The sequence below is a fragment of the Melanaphis sacchari genome, unplaced genomic scaffold, assembly GCF_002803265.2.
Source record: "Melanaphis sacchari strain LSU unplaced genomic scaffold, SCAv2.0 Contig85_pilon_pilon, whole genome shotgun sequence".
In the NCBI taxonomy this organism is placed as follows: domain Eukaryota; kingdom Metazoa; phylum Arthropoda; class Insecta; order Hemiptera; family Aphididae; genus Melanaphis; species Melanaphis sacchari.
The window spans coordinates 1,151,988-1,173,153 of record NW_020271605.1 but is presented as its reverse complement, the minus strand read 5'-3'; the positions used below and the strand labels follow the sequence as shown (position 1 = coordinate 1,173,153).

Sequence of the window (21,166 nt, the reverse complement as noted above, 5' to 3'; positions counted from 1 at the left end):
AAATGTGGATCAGAGTAGGCTATTACTCTCATACCTTGCACAATGCATTGGGCGGATACGAACTAATCGCGTGGAAGGGAGGTAAATGTGTGTATACATACATAAATGTATAGATGATCAATATATTATTGTACACGGTTGTGATATCATTTATAAACACAAATCCCTTGCACCATCGTGTGTAGACAGATATTCACTTAAGCGAGGTGATAAAACGTGCATAGTCAGCCGAACCCGTCATCCCACGGTGAACGAGTAGACGAAAAGCATATTTTCACGAGTCGAATACTGTTTTGCCAGGACGAATCGAAAACCGATAGTAAACAAAAGTGGTCGACTCGCTCGAGTGTACAAACATACACACACACACACACACACACACATACATATAAACGTATATATCATCGGACGAAAGCACATGATAATAATAATGCCCACTGTTCAGCATTATAATAGAATAAATAATATATCAACGACACGCGCGAATTTGACACGACAACAATTTCAATACATATTATATAGGTTATACAAAACAAATCCTCCCTGAAAAAATATAATATATATATATTATATATGTGTGTGTGTATGCCGTCCATCTGTGCTCTTTCCTTCCATACATATAAATATATATACGTATAGTGTATACGTCCGTAGTTTACGATGACCATCGCAAACGCCGGATAGGTACCTTATATTATTACAGTTACTATCTATCAAGCGATATTTTGATTTATGACCCGGGCGCCAGACGGCATCGGTCACATCACGTGACAGCAACGCTAGATTTATACGATGACATACATTGAGATATTTAAGTCTTAAACTGACAAGAGTATAAAAAAATGCTTCCCCTCCAAAAAAAAAAAAAAAAAAAAAAACAGAGATTAGATACCAAATTACTGTGTAACTTTTACGAGTATTAAAAGTATCAGCATTAGATGTGCATGGGCATACGTGAGGGTCGACATGTTATTATACAGTAGTATAATAATATAGTATAGTAATGTTACTATAATGTAGTAGGTATAGTATTATACATACTATGCTGGTTTTAACTTATTATTTCATTTATAAATGTAATTTTAACCACTTCCGATGTATAGAAGTGAACGAGACGCATTCTACATAATATTATATTTATACATATAAAAGTGAATTTACTTTTGTATGGCATAGAAGGCTTATGGATTTGGAAACTACTGAAACAATTGGCATTAAACTTTACACACACATTCTTTGAGACTCGAGTTCTGTAGTATGTAGATAAATTTATTTTTCAATTCCTATAGATTGCAATAGGCTACAGAAATAAAAGAGACATTTTATCAATTCTAAATATATTGTTTGTAGTATTATAGATGGCTCTGAATCGTAAAGGAAATTACTTACACAGCGCACTTTATAAATTTATATCGATATTGTTTATTATAATTCAAAAAATTTACAACTTAAAAAATATTATGAACATTACATTTAACATAGGTAACAATTAATAATAATATGATGTTTACGCGCGAGCGTGCGCAAACCGGACGCACTCCGCTGGCACACGCGCGCACGACTGACTATGCTAATCACTAATATACTACACATCAGACTGCAGGCCGGCGACATAAGCATCACAGGTGTTATAACCTTATTATACTACAATAATTAATAAATTATATAAAAAAAATGTGTATTTATTTGTTGTTCGTGTACTCAAACCTATAGTAGAACAATTTTAATAAAAAATTTTGATTAACTTTAGAGATTTCAAGAATATCGATAAAGTATAATTTTAACCACACTTGAAAATATACCAATTACTATATCTAATTCCACCACAAGGTGGTCGCCTATCCCGGTTGAATTAATTCATAAAAATAGATAAATACACAGATACCGATTTATCCGTGAACTAAGGTAACCTATAACTTATACCTACATTTAAACCGAAATACACCTACATACCGTCATATTTGATGATTGTTCAGTTTTTTACAGATTAAATTGGGTTTTACATCTAGTATATAATATACTCAAAATTTAAATAAAAAAGCATAGATAAATAATAACAACAGCAAGAATCCCCCACTCATTCAACCAACAACAAAAAACTTTAAAAACAATACTGCAGCTGTCCTAGAACATATGTGTAATTCACTGCAGCAAATAGCCGACCGAGCGTAACTATAGATTTGTCCGAGAATAACAAGCGCATTCTACCCGACAATACAACCGGGCACCCATAAAGAGTACACCAAAAACTTCCACAAAGCACGCACAAGCGACGGTTATATACGAGTTTGTATTTACACACAAATACATATATACAGGTAGATACGAGCGGTTATACATATAATCCAGTTAAGAAACTGTACGTATATATGGGGCCGTTTGAACGCGGAGCTGCAGCAGCAAACTTCATAAAGTGATTTATAAATGCGAGTTCGTTCCACCCACAGCAGCAGCAATATAGTGAAGTGTGTGTGTTAGAATGTGCGCACGTTCGTGTGTAGTGTTGTTTTAACGCGATCTGGTACGTTTTAAACCGTATACAATATACATATACGTGTATAATAAAATCATATAATACAGTGTACATTATATTATTATATTATAATATACACATTGCAATTGTGTGTTGGCTGACTTCTCTCCTTTCTGGTCCTCGTCCGAACCAGACATGTCTCCCCTCTAGGCTCTCATCTACCCTTCCACCACATCCTTTACACGCGGATTGCTCCTACTCGCGTAGCAGCAATTTAGTAGCAGTGACGATACGCATATCATTGAGTGACGGCGTTGATGTTGACCGAGGTGGAAAACCAAACGTTAACGCCGAGTTTTATTATGATGTAATCAAAACGGATAATATTAGCGTGTGTAAAACACTGTCGGAACAACTGCTACTGCAGCTGATCGAAACAACGCCCGCAGCTAAATTTCGACTAGCGGGACCACTTGATGTTATGTTTTGAGAAAATGTTAGCATGATTGTGTGTGTGTGTGTGTGTGTGTGTGTGTGTGTGTGTGTGTGTGTGTGTGTGTGTGTGTATAGATAGACTCCGAATATTTGGACAGAGACCAATATATCTTGTACACGATACGCACTACACTGTTGTCTTTTGTCTATGGAACGCGAAATTACACGAAATAACGCCAGAGTGGATAAACTATAATGCGGATAAAAAGCGTCAAGGGGTTTGCAGAGAGGGTAACTGATAAGCACTAACAAGGTGGAATTCTCGCGATTTGAGAGTAAATATTATATTTTAATACGTGTGTTTATGTGTGTGTGTGTGTTTGCAATTTACGCATCATGTGAATTCAAAAATGATTTTTATGATGAGTCACAGTTTAAATAGAACGACAACAGCGACATATTTATTATTACATTATCAATTATCATATCTATATATGTGACACGCATAACTAATTGGTCGCGACGATGAATCAAAACACATATATCACCCATATACATCATAATATACGGTATATAAGCCAACGGCTTTCGCCAAACGAGAGTCTATTGTTTTAATTTACGAAACGTTTAACACACGCCGCGCTGTACTGTATCCGTTTGCGTGCTCAATGTTCATCTTCCATTAAAGGTATTGGTTGATATAATATATGCCTACTAAACAACAATAACTATACAACAGGTGCACGCGGTTGGAGGAGACGATAACGAAATTTCAAAGTCATCCCAGGAGTTGTATATTACGAGTATAATATATTAAATATATTGTGTATGAGGTATTTTGTTTGTCTGTGTAATAATGTTGTTTTACGATTTAATGAAAACAGACTAAACGAGACAACTGCGACTCATCCGACAGAATTTTATAGCTCTTCGCAGCCGTATAATATACATAGGAGTTTGTGTTTATCTTCATACATAAGTGCATTTAATATGTAAAAAATTTGTTTTGAACATTCATAAAAGGTATAAGTGAAATATATGTATTTTCTTTTTTGCGCGGTGTAAGGTATAACTATCAAGTCGAATCTATAGCAATTAAATAATCATGATCTTTATTTTCAATAAGATTGTTACATACAACGAACCATACCGTCTTGGGTAACACAATATGCAGGGACAGTAGGTTTACTCGGTGAGTTTAGTGGTAGGTATAAACTTAATAGTAAATACGTATTAAATGTTTAAAAACAATAAAACCAATTATTTTAAACATCCGTAAATTATTTAATTTATATGCAGATAAAATTCCTTTTGTTACAATTTTCTTGTTTTCACTTTATTAGCCTGATGCTATTTTAAAGTACGTACTCGAAAAATACGGACTATAAATTATTATACATAATATTCTAACCTGATAATTAATAAATACACTCTGAATTTTGGATTTGTATTAAGTGTAAACAATTTAAAATGTTGGAACATATTTGGGTTAACCAAAAATTACAAGATACTCGCATCACTGAATAATTCTATACTTTGATATTTAACAGGCATTTATATAATAAAGTGTACTAAAATATTAATAATCGCAAAACGAAATAGATTAAATTTCAAGAAGAGACGAATAAAATTGAAACATTCCGTCGTGCATTATACCTACTCATAATTAAAAACCATCTTTTGTTAACAACATTTTGATAGTTGTCGATGTTTGATGTATAAAAAATTTTTGTCAGTTTCTATATTATATAACTGCATCGTATAACTGCATCGTATAGCGCATCCAAATAATATTTTATTTGCTTATAAATAACGATAAATTCATTATTTAGTATTATTAGTGACCGCTGGTAATGGAAAGCCAATATATGACACAGTTTAAGCGTTAAATTAGACAATTTATGAAATAACTAAAACGTGTAGGTAATGTATATAATTTCTACAACTAGATATTATATACAATATTATCTTACATTATTTCGTTAATGAGTCAAATTGCACAAAATATGATCACTGATAACGCTGGGTCACCCGAGCGACGTCTTATCGGTCGTTTCGATTCAGTTTGTTCGTATCAGATTTAAATTAGCGCTCGGCTCCAACAGACAATGTTCATGAATATTTATCGTGTTATTATAAGATCATCGTTTAGTAATAGTTTTACAGTTATACGTGTCACTTTTTGTAAGTCTGTATTGTCACACTATTATTTTAAATGTTAATATGGTTCGCAATGAATTCGAATAAATTAGATTTAATGAAAAATTTATATTATAGTGGTTAAAATTGTTCATTAAAACTAAATAGTGCTAATATTGGTTAAACAGCGCTTGTTAAAATCCCCGATGTTGATAGAGAAAGAGATGATTCTCATTCAATTATTGCAATTGTTTTAAAATTAACGGATGATGAGTTTTATAATCGAAGATGTAGTAATGGTAAGATAAATTTAAAGAACACTATTCATTTTTTATTTTACATTTTGTATTTATATTTTATACCTACTAAAATATTAAAATTACAAGAGAGTTAAAACAACTGTACTCTCAATCCAAGTTTACAGTATGTTCATAAAATGTGTTAACTGTAGAAACTGTTCCAAATGAAAGTATTATATTAAAATCTGTGGCAACTACTGCACGGCACTAGGAACTGGTCAGGGTTTTTTTAAGAGCACTTGTACCAAAAAATGTGATACGAAGCGGTGTACTAATAGAAAAAAGAAGTATTGTGTAACTATAAATCCCACAATAGCCTCGTGGATACAAATAAATAATTAATTCAATTTAAAATAAATAAAATATTATAACATATTTTGAATTTAAATATATTCTATACTTTAATGGAAATCAAACTAAAGTTGAACGGAATAACTAGTTCGAGAATTATCTTAGTGTGTTATTTCATACTTTAACTGACATTCGTAGGAAATTCATGAAATAAAGGAATTCAACACTTTAAATGTAACATAAATGTTGTGTGCATTATTAAATCATAGTAAAGCAACGTAAATATAGGACTTTATAAGCGCGGATAAATCTATCTTGTTTCTAAATAATATTATTTGGCCGATTTCGTCCGACGTGGCACCCGTGAACCCGTTTATTATAAATGTAGTTTGGCAATAATTGCATTTTTTTCTTTATGTTGGTTCAGTATTGGAGGTTATAACGACTTCTTATCGAATCCCGGTAACGCCGGGTATAGTTACCCCAACTAATGTGAGTGTGTGTATGTGTGGCCGGACATACCTTTCATAATCCTATACGACTATATAAATATATATATACACAATATATATGTATGTATGTACGACACTCGATAACGGTCATCAGAACAGTTTAAGGGTGCATTCGCAAAAACACAAGTGATTTGTCGGCATTATAGCCCAGTCATTGCGGTGCATTAGACACATATATTATGTATTGCTGCAATCTGTTTGTATTTTCGGAGTGTACACGACATCTATTACAAAGTAGGTACCTAAAACTATAGTTTAGGTTTTGATGGTGGAATTTAATCACGGCGAAATAAATCACCACATCAAAATATGTAATACAAATCAACTGAACGATACACAATGACGGACGACGCAAATGTCCTCCGATCGCAAACTATACAGTTCCACAATAATATTATTAATATCATAATATATTATTTGTATGGCTGTCGCTAATATCAGGAATAGTTTGCCGGCACAATGGCCACGCAACACTTTAAAACGTCGAAAATGGTTAACATTTTTTAATTATCCCAACACTCAAACATATTTTTGGTCGATAAACACCCTATGACTGAACGCTATGCAAGTATAATATATATTATGTTATTATTAAATCGTTATATTATACGCTATGCATTTGCGATGAGGTTATCACCGGTGGCAGTAGTGGTAACTGTAATGGCGGCCAATATATACGGGGGATGCAATGATGACCTAAATTCCACTGAAAGAGTGGTACGAGTGCTGTGGGCGGGAGGTTAAGGGTTTATTTTTATAATATATACGAATAAAAAACAGCTAGTATACCGAATATGAATGTATATAAAAGAATAAACTACGCAGCCGTCGGTCGGCGGTGTCATATTCCCTGCAGTAGCAGCGTAATCACCGACTTGGTCGGTCTAGAGCGGAGGAGTCGAATCTGATGACGTTTGAAGCTGCAAAATACTCATCAAATCTCTGTTTACAATATATGATAATATGATTGAATTTCAGAGTACATCGTACTGCAGAAGTTTGAACACAATATATAACAATTTATGCACGGCTGTTGAAGATATTCTGATGCAAATAAATACAGTGCAAATATAATATGAATATATTTATACATTAATATGATATATTTTTTTAAATAGCAATTTTAAAAGATATGGACCAATTGTGCCTAAAACAAGGGTTTTGTTTAGAGTCAGTGTACCAATTGCGCTTGTATTTAAATTTTCCTATCTTCAGATATGAAAGTATTGTTGTTCAATCTGATTCCATTAACATCGACATACACAACCTACACACAAAAATGCTTAAAAATTAAAAACTTATTTATTGATCAATTGATTTCTGGTTTAAATAACTGGTTATAATATATTTTATAGCAATATCGGGAATTTTATAAAACATTATTATTATTACGTACATTTGATTGTACAAGTATGCATTTGAGTGACAGACAAAAATAAGTTTTCATTATCGTTGGATATTTATCAGCCTAATTGTTTCGTTGCACTATATTACATACTGTACTTTATATAATAACACATATTGATGATAACCGTTACTCATATCTCGTTGTTTAATATTAGTTTCAATTGTAATAAAGTTTAAATGCGAATTATTATATAACTGATACAACTTTAACTGTGAATAATTGACTATATTTATTTATATAAAATAATGTATTTATATTCACCAAAAAATCGTTGAGTGTATTAATGTATTATATAATTATACTTAACTGATAAGTTGTATTAAGTATTTTAAAATGTTTTGAGTGCAATTAAAAATACATACAAATATTATATGTATATTTTACATACCAATTTAATTGGTATGTAAAATAATTTTAAGCGCAATTGGTAAACTCCCATTTTAAAGTAAAAATCTTCTGCAGGCTCAAAAATATATTTTATCATATCACATTGTGTAATATTATTTTGTTGCAGTTTACATTTTATATGATATAATTTCCAATTTAAATAAAAACAATAACAATAAATTAGTTATATTAAAAAATATAGGATCTAGTCATGATAATATTTAATATCGGCTGACAACGTCACACCGATATACCCCCGTAGATATAGGGACGTAAAATATACCTTGAAGTAATAGCAATGTACGTGCGTACAGTACATCAAAGGTCCATTAGTGGACAAACTCTATTGTTATGTCAGCTCGCAGTAACATTAATTAACAGCATATAGATAACTCAATAGTGTTAATAAAATTTTTTTTAGCGGGGAATCCGTCGATAAGTTGCTGCATGAATTACGATGACGTATCTGTCATTTGGCGTGCATATATTTTAAATGATAGCTTTCGCATGCTAACTGCAGTTAACAGCGAAAAATATAAATAATTAATTAACTCCACGAATATTCTTTATTCGGTCACGGGTCGTTGCCGCAGTGCACCGAAAGGGGATACACAATGAGTAAATACTTCTTCGGTCGCACCAGCACGCTCACGAGTACAACTAATATTGCTAAACCTCTTTGAGAACCAGAAAATTAAAAAACAATGCATTTTTTAATGGTCACCTTATACAGATGAATCTTGAGAATTTAACATCCGTAATTATCTCTTTTGTAAACAGTAGTTGTGCGACACTCGTTGAAAATATAAAAAATTCAAATTCCGAACTGGAAAATATTCAATAATATAAGTACGCGTTAATAATTAATATGCATAAAGGAGTGTAGCAAACAATTGCTAGAACCCATTATTATTTTTTTACATCATACAAATACCAAAACTCCGAGTATTTGGGTTAATTCGGAACGGCTCAAAAATACAAGACACATTAACTCTTTTCCTGCAAAGCTAATTCCATCGAACGAGTAAAACAAATAGAAAAATTTATACTGAAAGCTTTTTTTTGATTTGATTCAATCGGTGAATAATCATTAACTGACCGTTTCATTTAAAAATGTTTAAAGATACGAGGTAATGACAGTAAAAATTCTTTTAGGATGTAATCCAAACAATGGATTTGAAAATAATTGAGATTTTAACTCAAACAAATAGTAAACTGTACACAATAGGTGCCATGATCACATTCCGATTAAAAAAAATACCATTAAAAATGTACGACACCATATAGACATAAGCGATATACCAACCGATAGGAAAACAATCAATAAGTCCGTCACGGACTTGTGCTGCGTAGAATCCAATAATTTTATTTTAATTAAACTAAAGAAGTTTTTTGTTTAAAATTATAATTGAACACAAGTGGAATAGGTAACACAAAAAACCGATCTTTTTAGTTCGCAATTCAACTCAGGATAAAAGATCAATCAAGAGCAATAGGTATTCGTGCATTTTTCATAAATAACGTAAAACAAAAAAAATAAAATAAAATAAAGTGTACAAATACCAGATGTCCTTTTAAAATTATAATATTATATAATATTAAATATATAAAGGAATGTTATGTATTTAAACAAATATACTGCACGTACGATAATATCATAATGTATGTATGTATGTATGTATGTATGTATGTATGTATGTATGTGTGCATATATATATATATATATATATATATATATAAATATAAAGGTAAGTAAGATTTGACCACAATGGGCAAATTAATTTATCGGGGAGGGTCAATGAGATTATTTGTTAAGCATTAATTGCAAATAATAATAAACGCGCTCAAACACCGTAAATCATACTTACCGTACGGTATACAGTGTGCCACGGGTGGCAGATACACATATAAATAGTAAATACCATATCGTGGCGTACACCAGTCCGGATCTTTTTACATTCGTGTGTCTTATAGCAACACACGATTGTGTATAAAATAATGTATATAACAATATAACGGGAACGAGATACCGAGACGGCCGAGCAATATTGCCCAGCTAGCCTCTGCACGGGGGTGGGAGAACAAGATACTACTCTGCGGGGCACCGGTGGGAATACAACTTTCATCACGAGTTGTCGTATTCGTGCGTTTATTATACCGCAGTAGGTTTACGACGATATTACGAGGGGAGAGAAAAAAATAATGGCAGATAACGTACATATTCGATTTCGTGTTTGCGCACGGTAGGTAAAAATCGGTCATTTTTACGAACGATATATTATACATTATAACATAATAATATATTATGTACGAAGATTTAGACTATTATTATACACGAGTGTGCGATAAAACAAAATAGTTATTTAATTATCGATTCGAGAAAAAAGCTATAGCAGGTATCGAGTTTGAAGTATATATTATAAAGTATAATGTTTACTGCTTTAACACATGTATCATATACACGTACGAGTCTTTGACTGATATAACTGCATATAAGAAGATATTGAATTTGTTAGTCGATGCAATTACAAGCACGAAGCGTGAATTCGGTAAGAGTTATTTAAACAACAATTGATCAGAAAAGCAAAAGTAATTTAAACTATAATAACATTTCGGTCGAATTTGAAGGCATGCAAGAAGTACGTCTAAAATAATGTGCATGGAAAGGCCACCGTTATAAAAATGTTGATACCGTGGTCTTATGATTGAAATTCGGTGTTCGTTTAAACTTTAAACTATTTTAAGAGATTTGCAACAATAACGTAAATATTTTTATACACGCTAAACTTATATATATATAATTCAAATACCATATTCCTTTTCCTCAAAACCAATTATCCTAATTGAACTAACCGAAATGAAAAGATTAAAAACTTGAAGTATAAAATATAAAATTTCAAATTATCCAGTTTGATTGAATTAGTAAATTTACTGCACCTTAGCTAAACTTTTTACAAAATTAAAAATAATATATAGAATTATAATATTAAAAAATCCCTATCATAATCAGAACTCATATAAAGTTCAAACACACAAAATAAAACGTTTAATTCTGTTTATTATTATATATTTTTACAATGACAATGACAGAAGTCTATTTAATGGCTTCGTATATCCTGACAGATTTTTAAATTGACTTTTTGTTACAATGCATCGACTCTCGAGGGATATGTAAACAGTATATATATTATACAATTATTGTGTACCATATTGTCCACGAACGCGGCAAAAATCCTCTTTACATACTATTGGTCGTCAATATACATCGATTTTTATTCCTATTCAATAATATACTAAGGGAATGAAATGGCTGTAATACCTATAGTTTTAATATAATATCCTACTGTGTTTGAAACAAACGATCTTTTTTAACGGAACAATAAGCTCACCAGTGATAAATTAAACAAAAAAAAGAAAATAACCAAATATATATATATATATATCTACACTATTATAGTATTATATATTATTGGGCATAGGAAAACAATTAAATATTTATGTCACATGATGATATATAAGTATATAACTAACAATCTTAGCAGACACTGTGAAATGAGATCGCTTTAAATTCTGGACACATAATGGCTATAGGCGCACCATAATCCACACACACTGTTCGCAATAACCTGAAGAAAAATGACGTCGCGCGTATATAACATATAGCAAATGAAATCCTACATAAATTAGTGGCACCTGAGAAAATATTTTGGACGATGAGCATTTGATTGAGTATCAGTTTGTAAGCCAACAGGGAAAAATAATAAACGAATAATATAATATATAAATCTAATTTGCAGAAAAATCGCCTGCTACTAACTTAATGCAGCTAGTCGTCGAATTGCAGGTATTACGTGTATTGTAAAAAAAAATACCTGTCATACCACACATTTTGTTTTTTTTTTTGCATATGGTGTATGCGTAGGTGTCCGCGTGGTCGTAATTTATAAGCAGTGAATCGATATATATTTTTTTTTTTAGCCGCAATTTTATAAAATATGGTAATTTTGTGGTAGTTTCCTGGAAGAACGACCACAGGAAGACAAAAACAAAACGAAAAACACGTAACAATACGTCAACCTGACACAGAAGAAACCCCCACAACAAATAATAATAATATATGTAATAGTTAAAAAAAATATACAACATTAAGAAGACTGCCAACTACTAACTATGAACTTGACGTAATACGCCACATGTCTGCGGAGAATAGAGCTTTAACTGTCTTTCGCGTCACAACCATCAATCGTCTCTAAAACCTTTCTTTCATCACTGCTACTATACATTTTATAGAAAACTGCAGCGCCAACTTAACAGTTGATAAACTGTGCACACATATGGGGTGGAAAATAATACACTATGTTTTAGAACAATGAGAATATTATCGCGTGTTGTTCTGCGACACTACGTTTTGACATTTTTCGTTTCTCGATACTACATTATATATTACCACATATAATAAAACGTCTATCGTAAAAAAAAAAAAATAACACTCGAGTATATAATAAATATTTTACTGACAGAATATAGAACGATTATAGCGAAAATAAGATATCAAATTGTATTACATATTTCATCAGTGTGACAACATAAATTGATTTTAAAATAATATATCTAATCAAATCGATAAAAAAAACTTGTATTTTTTAAAAAACGTAAGCAATACATAATGTATATATTTATTTGATTTAATTACTCAATGTCGAAGATTATAAGTAGAATAGATACACACGAGAGATTGTTGAGTATGCGATAAACAAATCTCTGGATTTTTATTTATTTGATATATGTACATAAACAATACGGATTTTATTTTTAAATTAATTCGGTTATTATTTATTACGTATTATTATAACAATAATAATATGCACGAGGTATTACAAAATTAATCCGAATATTATAATTTATATTACGTATGTCGAGTGTACAGAAAAAATATTATACAACAATTACATATAGGTACAATAAATAGTCGTTTTGATTAAATTTTTCAATGGAAAGCAGGTTTAAATGTTCACTTTTTATAATATATACAACAAGCACATCTATTATTTTATAAATAAATATATTTACATCTCTTGTAAAATATGGGTCCTATAGATGAAAAGAATTTTTCTTAAGTTTTTATGAACAATAAAAAATCTCAAATTTCTTTAGAGTACCTCGGCATTAAACAAACAGTTAATACAATCCCCATTGAACACATGAGAATGCAGTAAACAATATGTAATATACCACTTGAGTTTAGACTTTATAACAAAAAAAAAAGTTCATATAACTATAAAATTTATTTTACAATTTTTAACCTTTTATTTTATCAAAGAAACTTAACAAACAATTTATGGACAACAATTCCAGTATATAAAACACTATAAAGTAAAATGAACAAGCTGTCGTGATTATGAATTGTACATAACTTAACCGTATTCATAATGTTTTAAATTTACATAAATTGTTTTATTTACACCTATAATCCCAAAAACCATCTAGATGAAAAAAAACTCATTTTCTTAAGATGTACCACACTTGCTCTTCTAACCTAACTTAACCAGCTAAATTATATTTTGTTTTTTAGTACCTAGCTAATAATTAGTAACTATAATTTCCACAGGATTAATCGAACATTAATTGCAGCAAATAATACTCAATACAAAATAAAAAAATTAATTAAATGAGAAATAAAGTAAAATAAGAAATGTAAATAAAAATCCGTAAATATTGAGAGAGAAAAATTGAATCAAATATTATTTGATATGTGTTACTGCATTAACTAAGAACCAATACCGTTGGCGTATACCAAAAGAATCCAGCCGTATTGTGAATTTTCTATCAAGTATGTTTTTATATTAACTTATGCACATTTGTGTGTAGGTTTCACGAGAAAAATACCATTAAATAACGTGCGAGAAAGGACGGTGTGAGTTAGTAAATTAAATAAATTGTGTACTTAAATTTAATAATATTTCGTAAATATGTTTATTCCGAAAACAACCTATAGTGACGACGCTACGCCGGTGGCGGTGACCCACGAAAATTCGGTGGTCTTAAAGTAAATACTTATTACTATTATGTATTAATATAATAATCCTAGTGTACTAAAATCTTGTTAAATAATCGGGGCGTAAGTATTACGAAACAGCTGCGATGATGGTTAGATACTAATTAAAAATCGCTTTTCGCGTGTGACCTGTACACTGTAAATATTAAATAGGTTAAAATATAGTCCACGATTAAAAGAAATATACATAATATGGTTTAATATATGTACGTTGGATGAGATTACGTCCAAGAGGATAATAATTGTTGCGCCTAAATATTTCGAAATGGCTCCTCTCGAAGACATATTATATATGTATGTATGAAAAACAGAGTGGAGTTACGGCAAATATCGTAACCAAATATCGCAAGTGAAAAGATAATAATATATTAATGTAATTAAAAACCACTAAAACACCTCGTAACACAAATCCCACACGATCTGCAAACGTTGTAAAGCAAACACACAACTAGTAAACTGCCTCCTCTGAAAGCGATTTATACTATGCCTAGCTACCTATAGCCTGTAATCAAAAGCAATCAAACTAAATTTCCAATTCTAATAGATTTATAGGTTGGTCATGCATTGCTTAAATATTAACATTCCCTGACTGGTGGTTCAGAGTAATATGTTAAGAACTTTTTAATGGAATGGGATAGAAAATGTAATTACAATGTTTACCATATGATTGTAGTACCTACCCTACACCACACCAACCACAATAGAACATAACTAGAAACATCTAGTGCATTTAATTTTAATAAATATTATTTTACTACGTTTTGTATTTATTTAAAAATATTCTATACTACATACCAAAAGAAAATATGCTATATTTTACTTTAATTAAACGAGAGAAGAATTTGTATGTGAAAAATTTTATCACTTCTTTACGGTCAACCATCAGTTTTAAGTTTTAACATCCTATTATTGTAGAGAGAAAACAGGAAAACAATGAACATATTTATCAATATTTATTAATTTTCGTCATCAAGCCAAAAACAATAATTTGAAAATAGATTTCGTTGGTAAATAAATTAATTAACTTGATTATTTTATTATCTATCAAATTAATATTGTTTTTTTAACAAATAAACATATCCTAAAATTCAACTGTATGTTTAATTTTTTATATTTTTAAGCAGTATACGTGATTATTTCAATTGTACTTGAACAAAACAACTTAAGTATTTAAATGGAATACACCATTATTCAGTTTTACAATACATAAAGCATAATTCATTCTCGGCAAATAGTGTTCCCAAGAATTACTTCATCCATATCCCTACACGTTTGCTAAAAAAGGTTTATTCACAAGTTATTGAAATTTTCTATAAATGGTTCAAACGATATTGATAAATAATAACGTAAAAATCTACACTCCAGTGACGTACAAATGGGTTAGGGGGTTGGGATTAATACCCCTCCCCAAGAATAAAAAAAAAAAAAATTAAATTTGCTTATAGTCTTAAATTTTTAAAACATTTGGTTTACACTACCCTAATACATTTTTTATTGGTAAATTAGAGACATAATATCATAATGTAGCTGAATACTTTTATTACATAATTTATTTATTCACATATCATATTATTAATAGTGTTCTGTAATGATATTCACATTATCAAGCCACATAGATTTATAACTAAATATCATCATAATATTGTTTATTATTTCATCTTAATGCTTGAACCATATCCATAAACAATATTATAACAATCAAAATTATATTATTCATATTTATATTTATAATTATACTATGTATTACAATAGCTAACAAATTACCAATAATACACAATAAACATATGTAGGTACATACGAACTACAATAATATATTAAATATTAAAATAATTACCAAGCAATTAGTAATAACATAATATTAATATTCTAAGTAGTTTATATCATAAAAAACATGTTTTTATAATACATATGTACTTTTATAAAATAAAAAATAACAAAACTAAAACGGAATAATAAGTAAAAGATCAAGTCTATTAGCAGAACTCCTCATTCTGACATTAAATTCGGTCAAGTCTCCATCAAGGATTCTGTTTACACCGAGCAGTCTATATCCAGCCATTAACCCGTCTACAGAGAAGTACCTACACTGTCTTATTCTCAAAAGTAAAAGAATAATAATTTAACAGTTCAATTGATCTTTTACTAGTTGCAAAGTTTTAAATTAATATCATAAACCGTATTTGAACTATTGTTTTAATTTTATTAATTTAACGTATATTAAATTCACGTCTTAATCCTATTATCATCAGGTCATCGACGCCTATCAGGTAAGAAAATATATAGTATAATAATAATAAGTATCGATATACTTAAATACATCAAAGGCAAAAGTAATATTATCATTAGAAGTAAAAATAATACACGTAGACTCCGGTGTTCCAATAAGAAGATAAAAACAATCTATATCAATAAATCTGTATTCAGGATCCCGAATAAAATCGTAATAATATATAGGCTCTAACAAATGATAAACGAAGAAGTAAAAGAACGTACACACTCTTAGCTCCATCATTTATGTTTGAAAAGACCTAACTATAGACATCTAAAAAGTTAATATATTATTATGAGGTAAAATTGCATCAAAGCTAAGTTTATTTTTGATTCATTACAGTTCTAAATACTTATAAGTAAAACTATAACTGTTTCAATATTTGAGTATCGGTATTCTAATTCATTTATTTTCTACCTAATTTAAATGATAATGAGACATGAATAAGTTTCGTGGTTATTTCTTAGGTATTCCAATTATACAGATTGTATTAAATATTTTGTTATGTATAGTTTATTAAATATTTTTGTATATTTAATTTATAAATGCATAATAATATGTCCTTTATTAATTAAAATTTGTCTTGTTAAAATTAAAATATTTACGATACGAATACATAATTCGAGATAGGTAGTGTGAACTCTGAAAATGTCAACTACAGTCATTGAATGAACTAATTGCATTGAGTGAAACGTGAAACACTACCGTAGACATATGTCATGTGTATAAAATTTAATCCTCCTCCCCTATAAAAAAATTCAATGTACGCCACTACTACACTCAATCTATATATAATAAAATATATACGTGATATACCCTCAAACTGCTGGAGCCACTGGTACAAGTCCTCCAGGTCGATGGGCTCGTCGTCCGAGTCCATTTGTGAGCCGCGTCCGGTACCGGCGACGAGAGTTCAGCGACGCGACGACATTTCCGGACGCGTTATGACTCTTGTCGTTCCCGTCGCGCCGCCATCCAACCGACTTGTCGTCATCATTGCCAACTCGCTCTGCAACAAGTCACTGCCGTCCGTGCAGGCAGTGGTGATGGTGGTGCTGTTAACGGCGACAGCAACAACAGACAGACGAGTCGACGGCATCGCGACTGCTGGCCGACTGGTCACGACGTCGCGAGGGTGGCACGACGTTTCGCGCGGATGTCGGTTGGGGGTGGCGGCACTGACGAGGGTTGGCGGCAGTATCAGCCCGGGGGTGGCGCCGCTTGCGTCCGCTAGACTTTCAGAGTTCTAGACAAAAGACTCCTGCCGCTCGCGCGCACCTAACCCATAAAAGTTGCGGAACGAGGAACCAGATGATTTCTGTGTTTCGAAAAAAATCATGTCTTAAACCAATTACGTTTTTCGTACTAGTATGAGTTTCACAGTATTTCATTGTATTTTTTTTCAAATTCGATCGGTGTCACACGCGATATACGCTAATTATGTTTAAAATACGGAACGTCGTTATAAATAAACTGTAAATAGTAGTAATAATATTTATACAGTCATACAAATACTACCAGAGTGATGGTTTAAATATTACCAATTGACACGACGAGTACCATCACGCCTGATCAATTATTATTTTTAAAGTTTTAATCGCATTCGTATAAATATTAAGCTCAGATAGCGGCGATGCGGTTTCAATAAATGCAATCTTATTCCCGTGCCTACACCGCAAATACATCTGTATGATAATAATTTACATTATATTCTAATCGAACCGTCTAACATTTATATTTTTACGCTATTATTATATCATAATAAACGAGCTACAATTATTGTTGTTTTCTTATTCATGACTTCGGTGTTTGCACAGTACTAAAGTCAACAAAGTGAACAAAAGTCGTACGATAAATATTTGTGTCACGTTCATAATTGTGATTTATAACGAAATATTAGATTTATATTTGTTCAGCATGATTATCAATTTGGACAAAATAATTAAAATAATTATATAGTGCTAACCCAAAACGTGGAAGTTCTGTGATAGGTATATACAATTTAATATAAATGTACCAATGTTTTAATAAAATTCTATAGCACTTTGCGAGCGATGAATATTAAATGAAACATAATAAAACTAAAAAAAATTGAATATACTACAATTTCCATGTATCAACCTAAAAAAAATGTATTTTATTTTAATAACGTCAAAAAAGTTTTTATATAATAGAAAATTATGAGAAGAACCAAAAGGTTTTTATACATTTTTTCAGGGAAATAATTTTATTAAAAAAATAAAAAATATATCTATATTTTAATTACATAACCGTAACACTTATTTCACACTTTTGCAAAAAAAAAAAAAAAAAAATCACCTGCTACAAAAAGAGACAGATGCCGTGTATTCCAATATTTGTATTTAGAATAGAAAAAAAAGCTAAATTTAATAATTTAATAGAATCTATTATATTTATACAACTTTTTTTTTATTGGAATAACGTATATTCGTTTGTGAAAAAACAAATACGTTTACTATATATAAATTTAACTTTGCAGCTACATATGCACAATGAAAATATGCGTCATTACGCAGAATTCAAAGCTACTCGTGCGCATTTCATTGTTTTGAATAACTGAAAAATGCACTTGTCAAATGCACATATTATTTTTGTTAAAAAGTAATTAACACGACAACAGAGTTCAAAAGATACACTTAATCATTTTCTTGTACTTAAATTGCTTTCTTTGATAACAGTCCACTTCCTCTGAATGTACAAGATATTTTCCTTTGAATGTTGTAAAACATTCTCGACCCATACATAAATTACACGCGTAATGTATGATTTTTAACCTAGTTTCGTAGTTCAAGTTGCGGCCGTTGCAGCGTCAGAAGAATAACATATTTATAAACGGTGTTTAAATATGCATGTCTTGAAAACAGATCATAAACATTAGACGTATATGTATTGAGTGAGTAGTATACTTCGTCATAAATGCTTTACCTGATGTATGTAATTTATAATATAGTTTGAAACAATAGAAACCTCGAGTAAATCACAAATACTTAATATCATTATATACAAAATTCAACAGCTAACTGCTGCATGCGTATATATTTGCTCGGAAATTTAGTTGTTTCCAGAGTGCATATTATATGTACGTATAATTGTGATCTGCATGTTAAACACGCAGACAAATGCAATATTGGTGAGACCGTTTAACAGATCTGCATGTAACTAAATGATACAGCACTCTAGGGAATGGACCGGACCATGTTATAGGTATACGTTGTTGTGTATTAATCATGCACACATGCATGCATATCATACCATGTGCCGACTGTATAATGATATGTACACTATTATAGTGTCGAATGCGCCACGGTATAGTATTACCATTACTCGTTTATACTGGTTATGGATGTGTAATTTTAGCCAAAATTGCGCACCAAAAACCCCATAGAATGTACACCCAAACATGTAATATATTATGCGTATACATAACACGCTGTAAGTATTGCAAATTCACAACTATACGTATAGTGCCTATTCGCGAGTAGAATATTATATATAAAACAGACATGGCAAAAAGTCACAATTGATTTTTCTGTCCGACGAACGAACCTAACTGGGCTTTATCACTCAGGAATTCGGAAGCCGCGCCGGACAGACAGGCAGGGCGCAAGTATACATAAATAGCGAGTGCAGTGGCCGTGTCTGCATGCAAGTCACGTGTACGGCAGTAAGTATACGACGTATGCCATGGCGCATTACATTGTTGAGGTGAGGTCATAGGTTTGTGTCTAGAAATTTATCAATTACACGGGTGATGACGGACGTTTGGCGTCGTCTTACGGAAACAAATCCATAAACAAAACACATATTGCCGTTTGAACAAAAAACACGAAGACGGTATTCGAATACCATGATATAACAGTATGGTAGACGGAAGTTTTACTTATATAGGTCATACCGGGAAAACAAATAAATTGTCATCTAGTAAAAAACTGACGAAATAAATTATACTATACAATATACATCAATATTGCACGTTATCCGATAATTCAGAATAGCGCAAAACAACAATTTTTATTACGCAAGACAACTCGGTCGATAAACGGTGTAAAAATATATCTTGGAAAGCAAGTTACTTATAAAAGGATATAAAATCTAGTTATTTTGTCTCAAATTATTGCGATTCTAACCCGATGAGTAACGAAGAAATAAACGCTCGTTATAAAACGTTTGTATAAGAATTAAAATTAATCACTTGGACATATAATGAAACAATTACATCCAAGAAATGCGGTTTAAATGAGCATTTTCTTTATTATATGGTCACCAGCTATGCAATTTATGGACATCACTAAGAGATTCAATTAAATAATAAGATCTAAAGCAACGTACAATTATAATTTAAATCTTAAGAGGACGCAACACTAATTATGGTTTTCCAACACACGCATCACGACCTACTAATAGTACGTTTGGCTTTGGCATTTGCAATATAGTTTTGTTATTTACCTCAAATATTAATCAATTTATCAGATTTGAAAACTTTAACAATAATATTATTCATACCATTCGTTGTTTAGATCATTTTATTATTTATTCAGTTTAAATGAAATAATGTAAACATTAAAGAGTTAATACCTTTGAATTGTTAAAACAACTTGTAAAACAAATAAGCAATAGCTTATAGAATAAGCATGATTGGTAGCATGTTTAGTAGTAAGGTTTAAATTTTTAGTTTGAAATTGTGTACGAATCCTAATAATTTTGATGGGTGTTCTAATTATTTGTTAGTCATATTTAATTTTATTCCTTAATTTTTATTTAAGTAGATTTAACCATACTAAAAATTAACAGAAAGGTTTTTGAACAGCCAACTTCAAGTTCTAAAATAACCATTTTCAAAATATGAATACAAAAGTTAACATTTCAAAATACAGTTT

General features: G+C 30.7%; 1 protein-coding gene across 5 annotated transcripts in view; it reads right to left on the bottom strand.

Annotated features, from left to right (window-relative positions):
• The window catches only part of LOC112602274 (disco-interacting protein 2), a 144,965-nt gene that overhangs the window by 27,908 nt on the left and 95,891 nt on the right, over window positions 1-21,166 (bottom strand). Inside the window, exon 1 of one of the 5 annotated variants that reach the window (XM_025350261.1) lies at window positions 17,085-17,367. The exons of the other annotated variants lie outside the window; for them this stretch is intronic. Coding sequence (XP_025206046.1) covers window positions 17,085-17,148 — 64 coding nt within the window. The 5' untranslated portion in view covers window positions 17,149-17,367. Of the gene's footprint in view, window positions 1-17,084; window positions 17,368-21,166 lie in introns of those variants that run through there. 5 annotated transcript variants of the gene reach the window in all.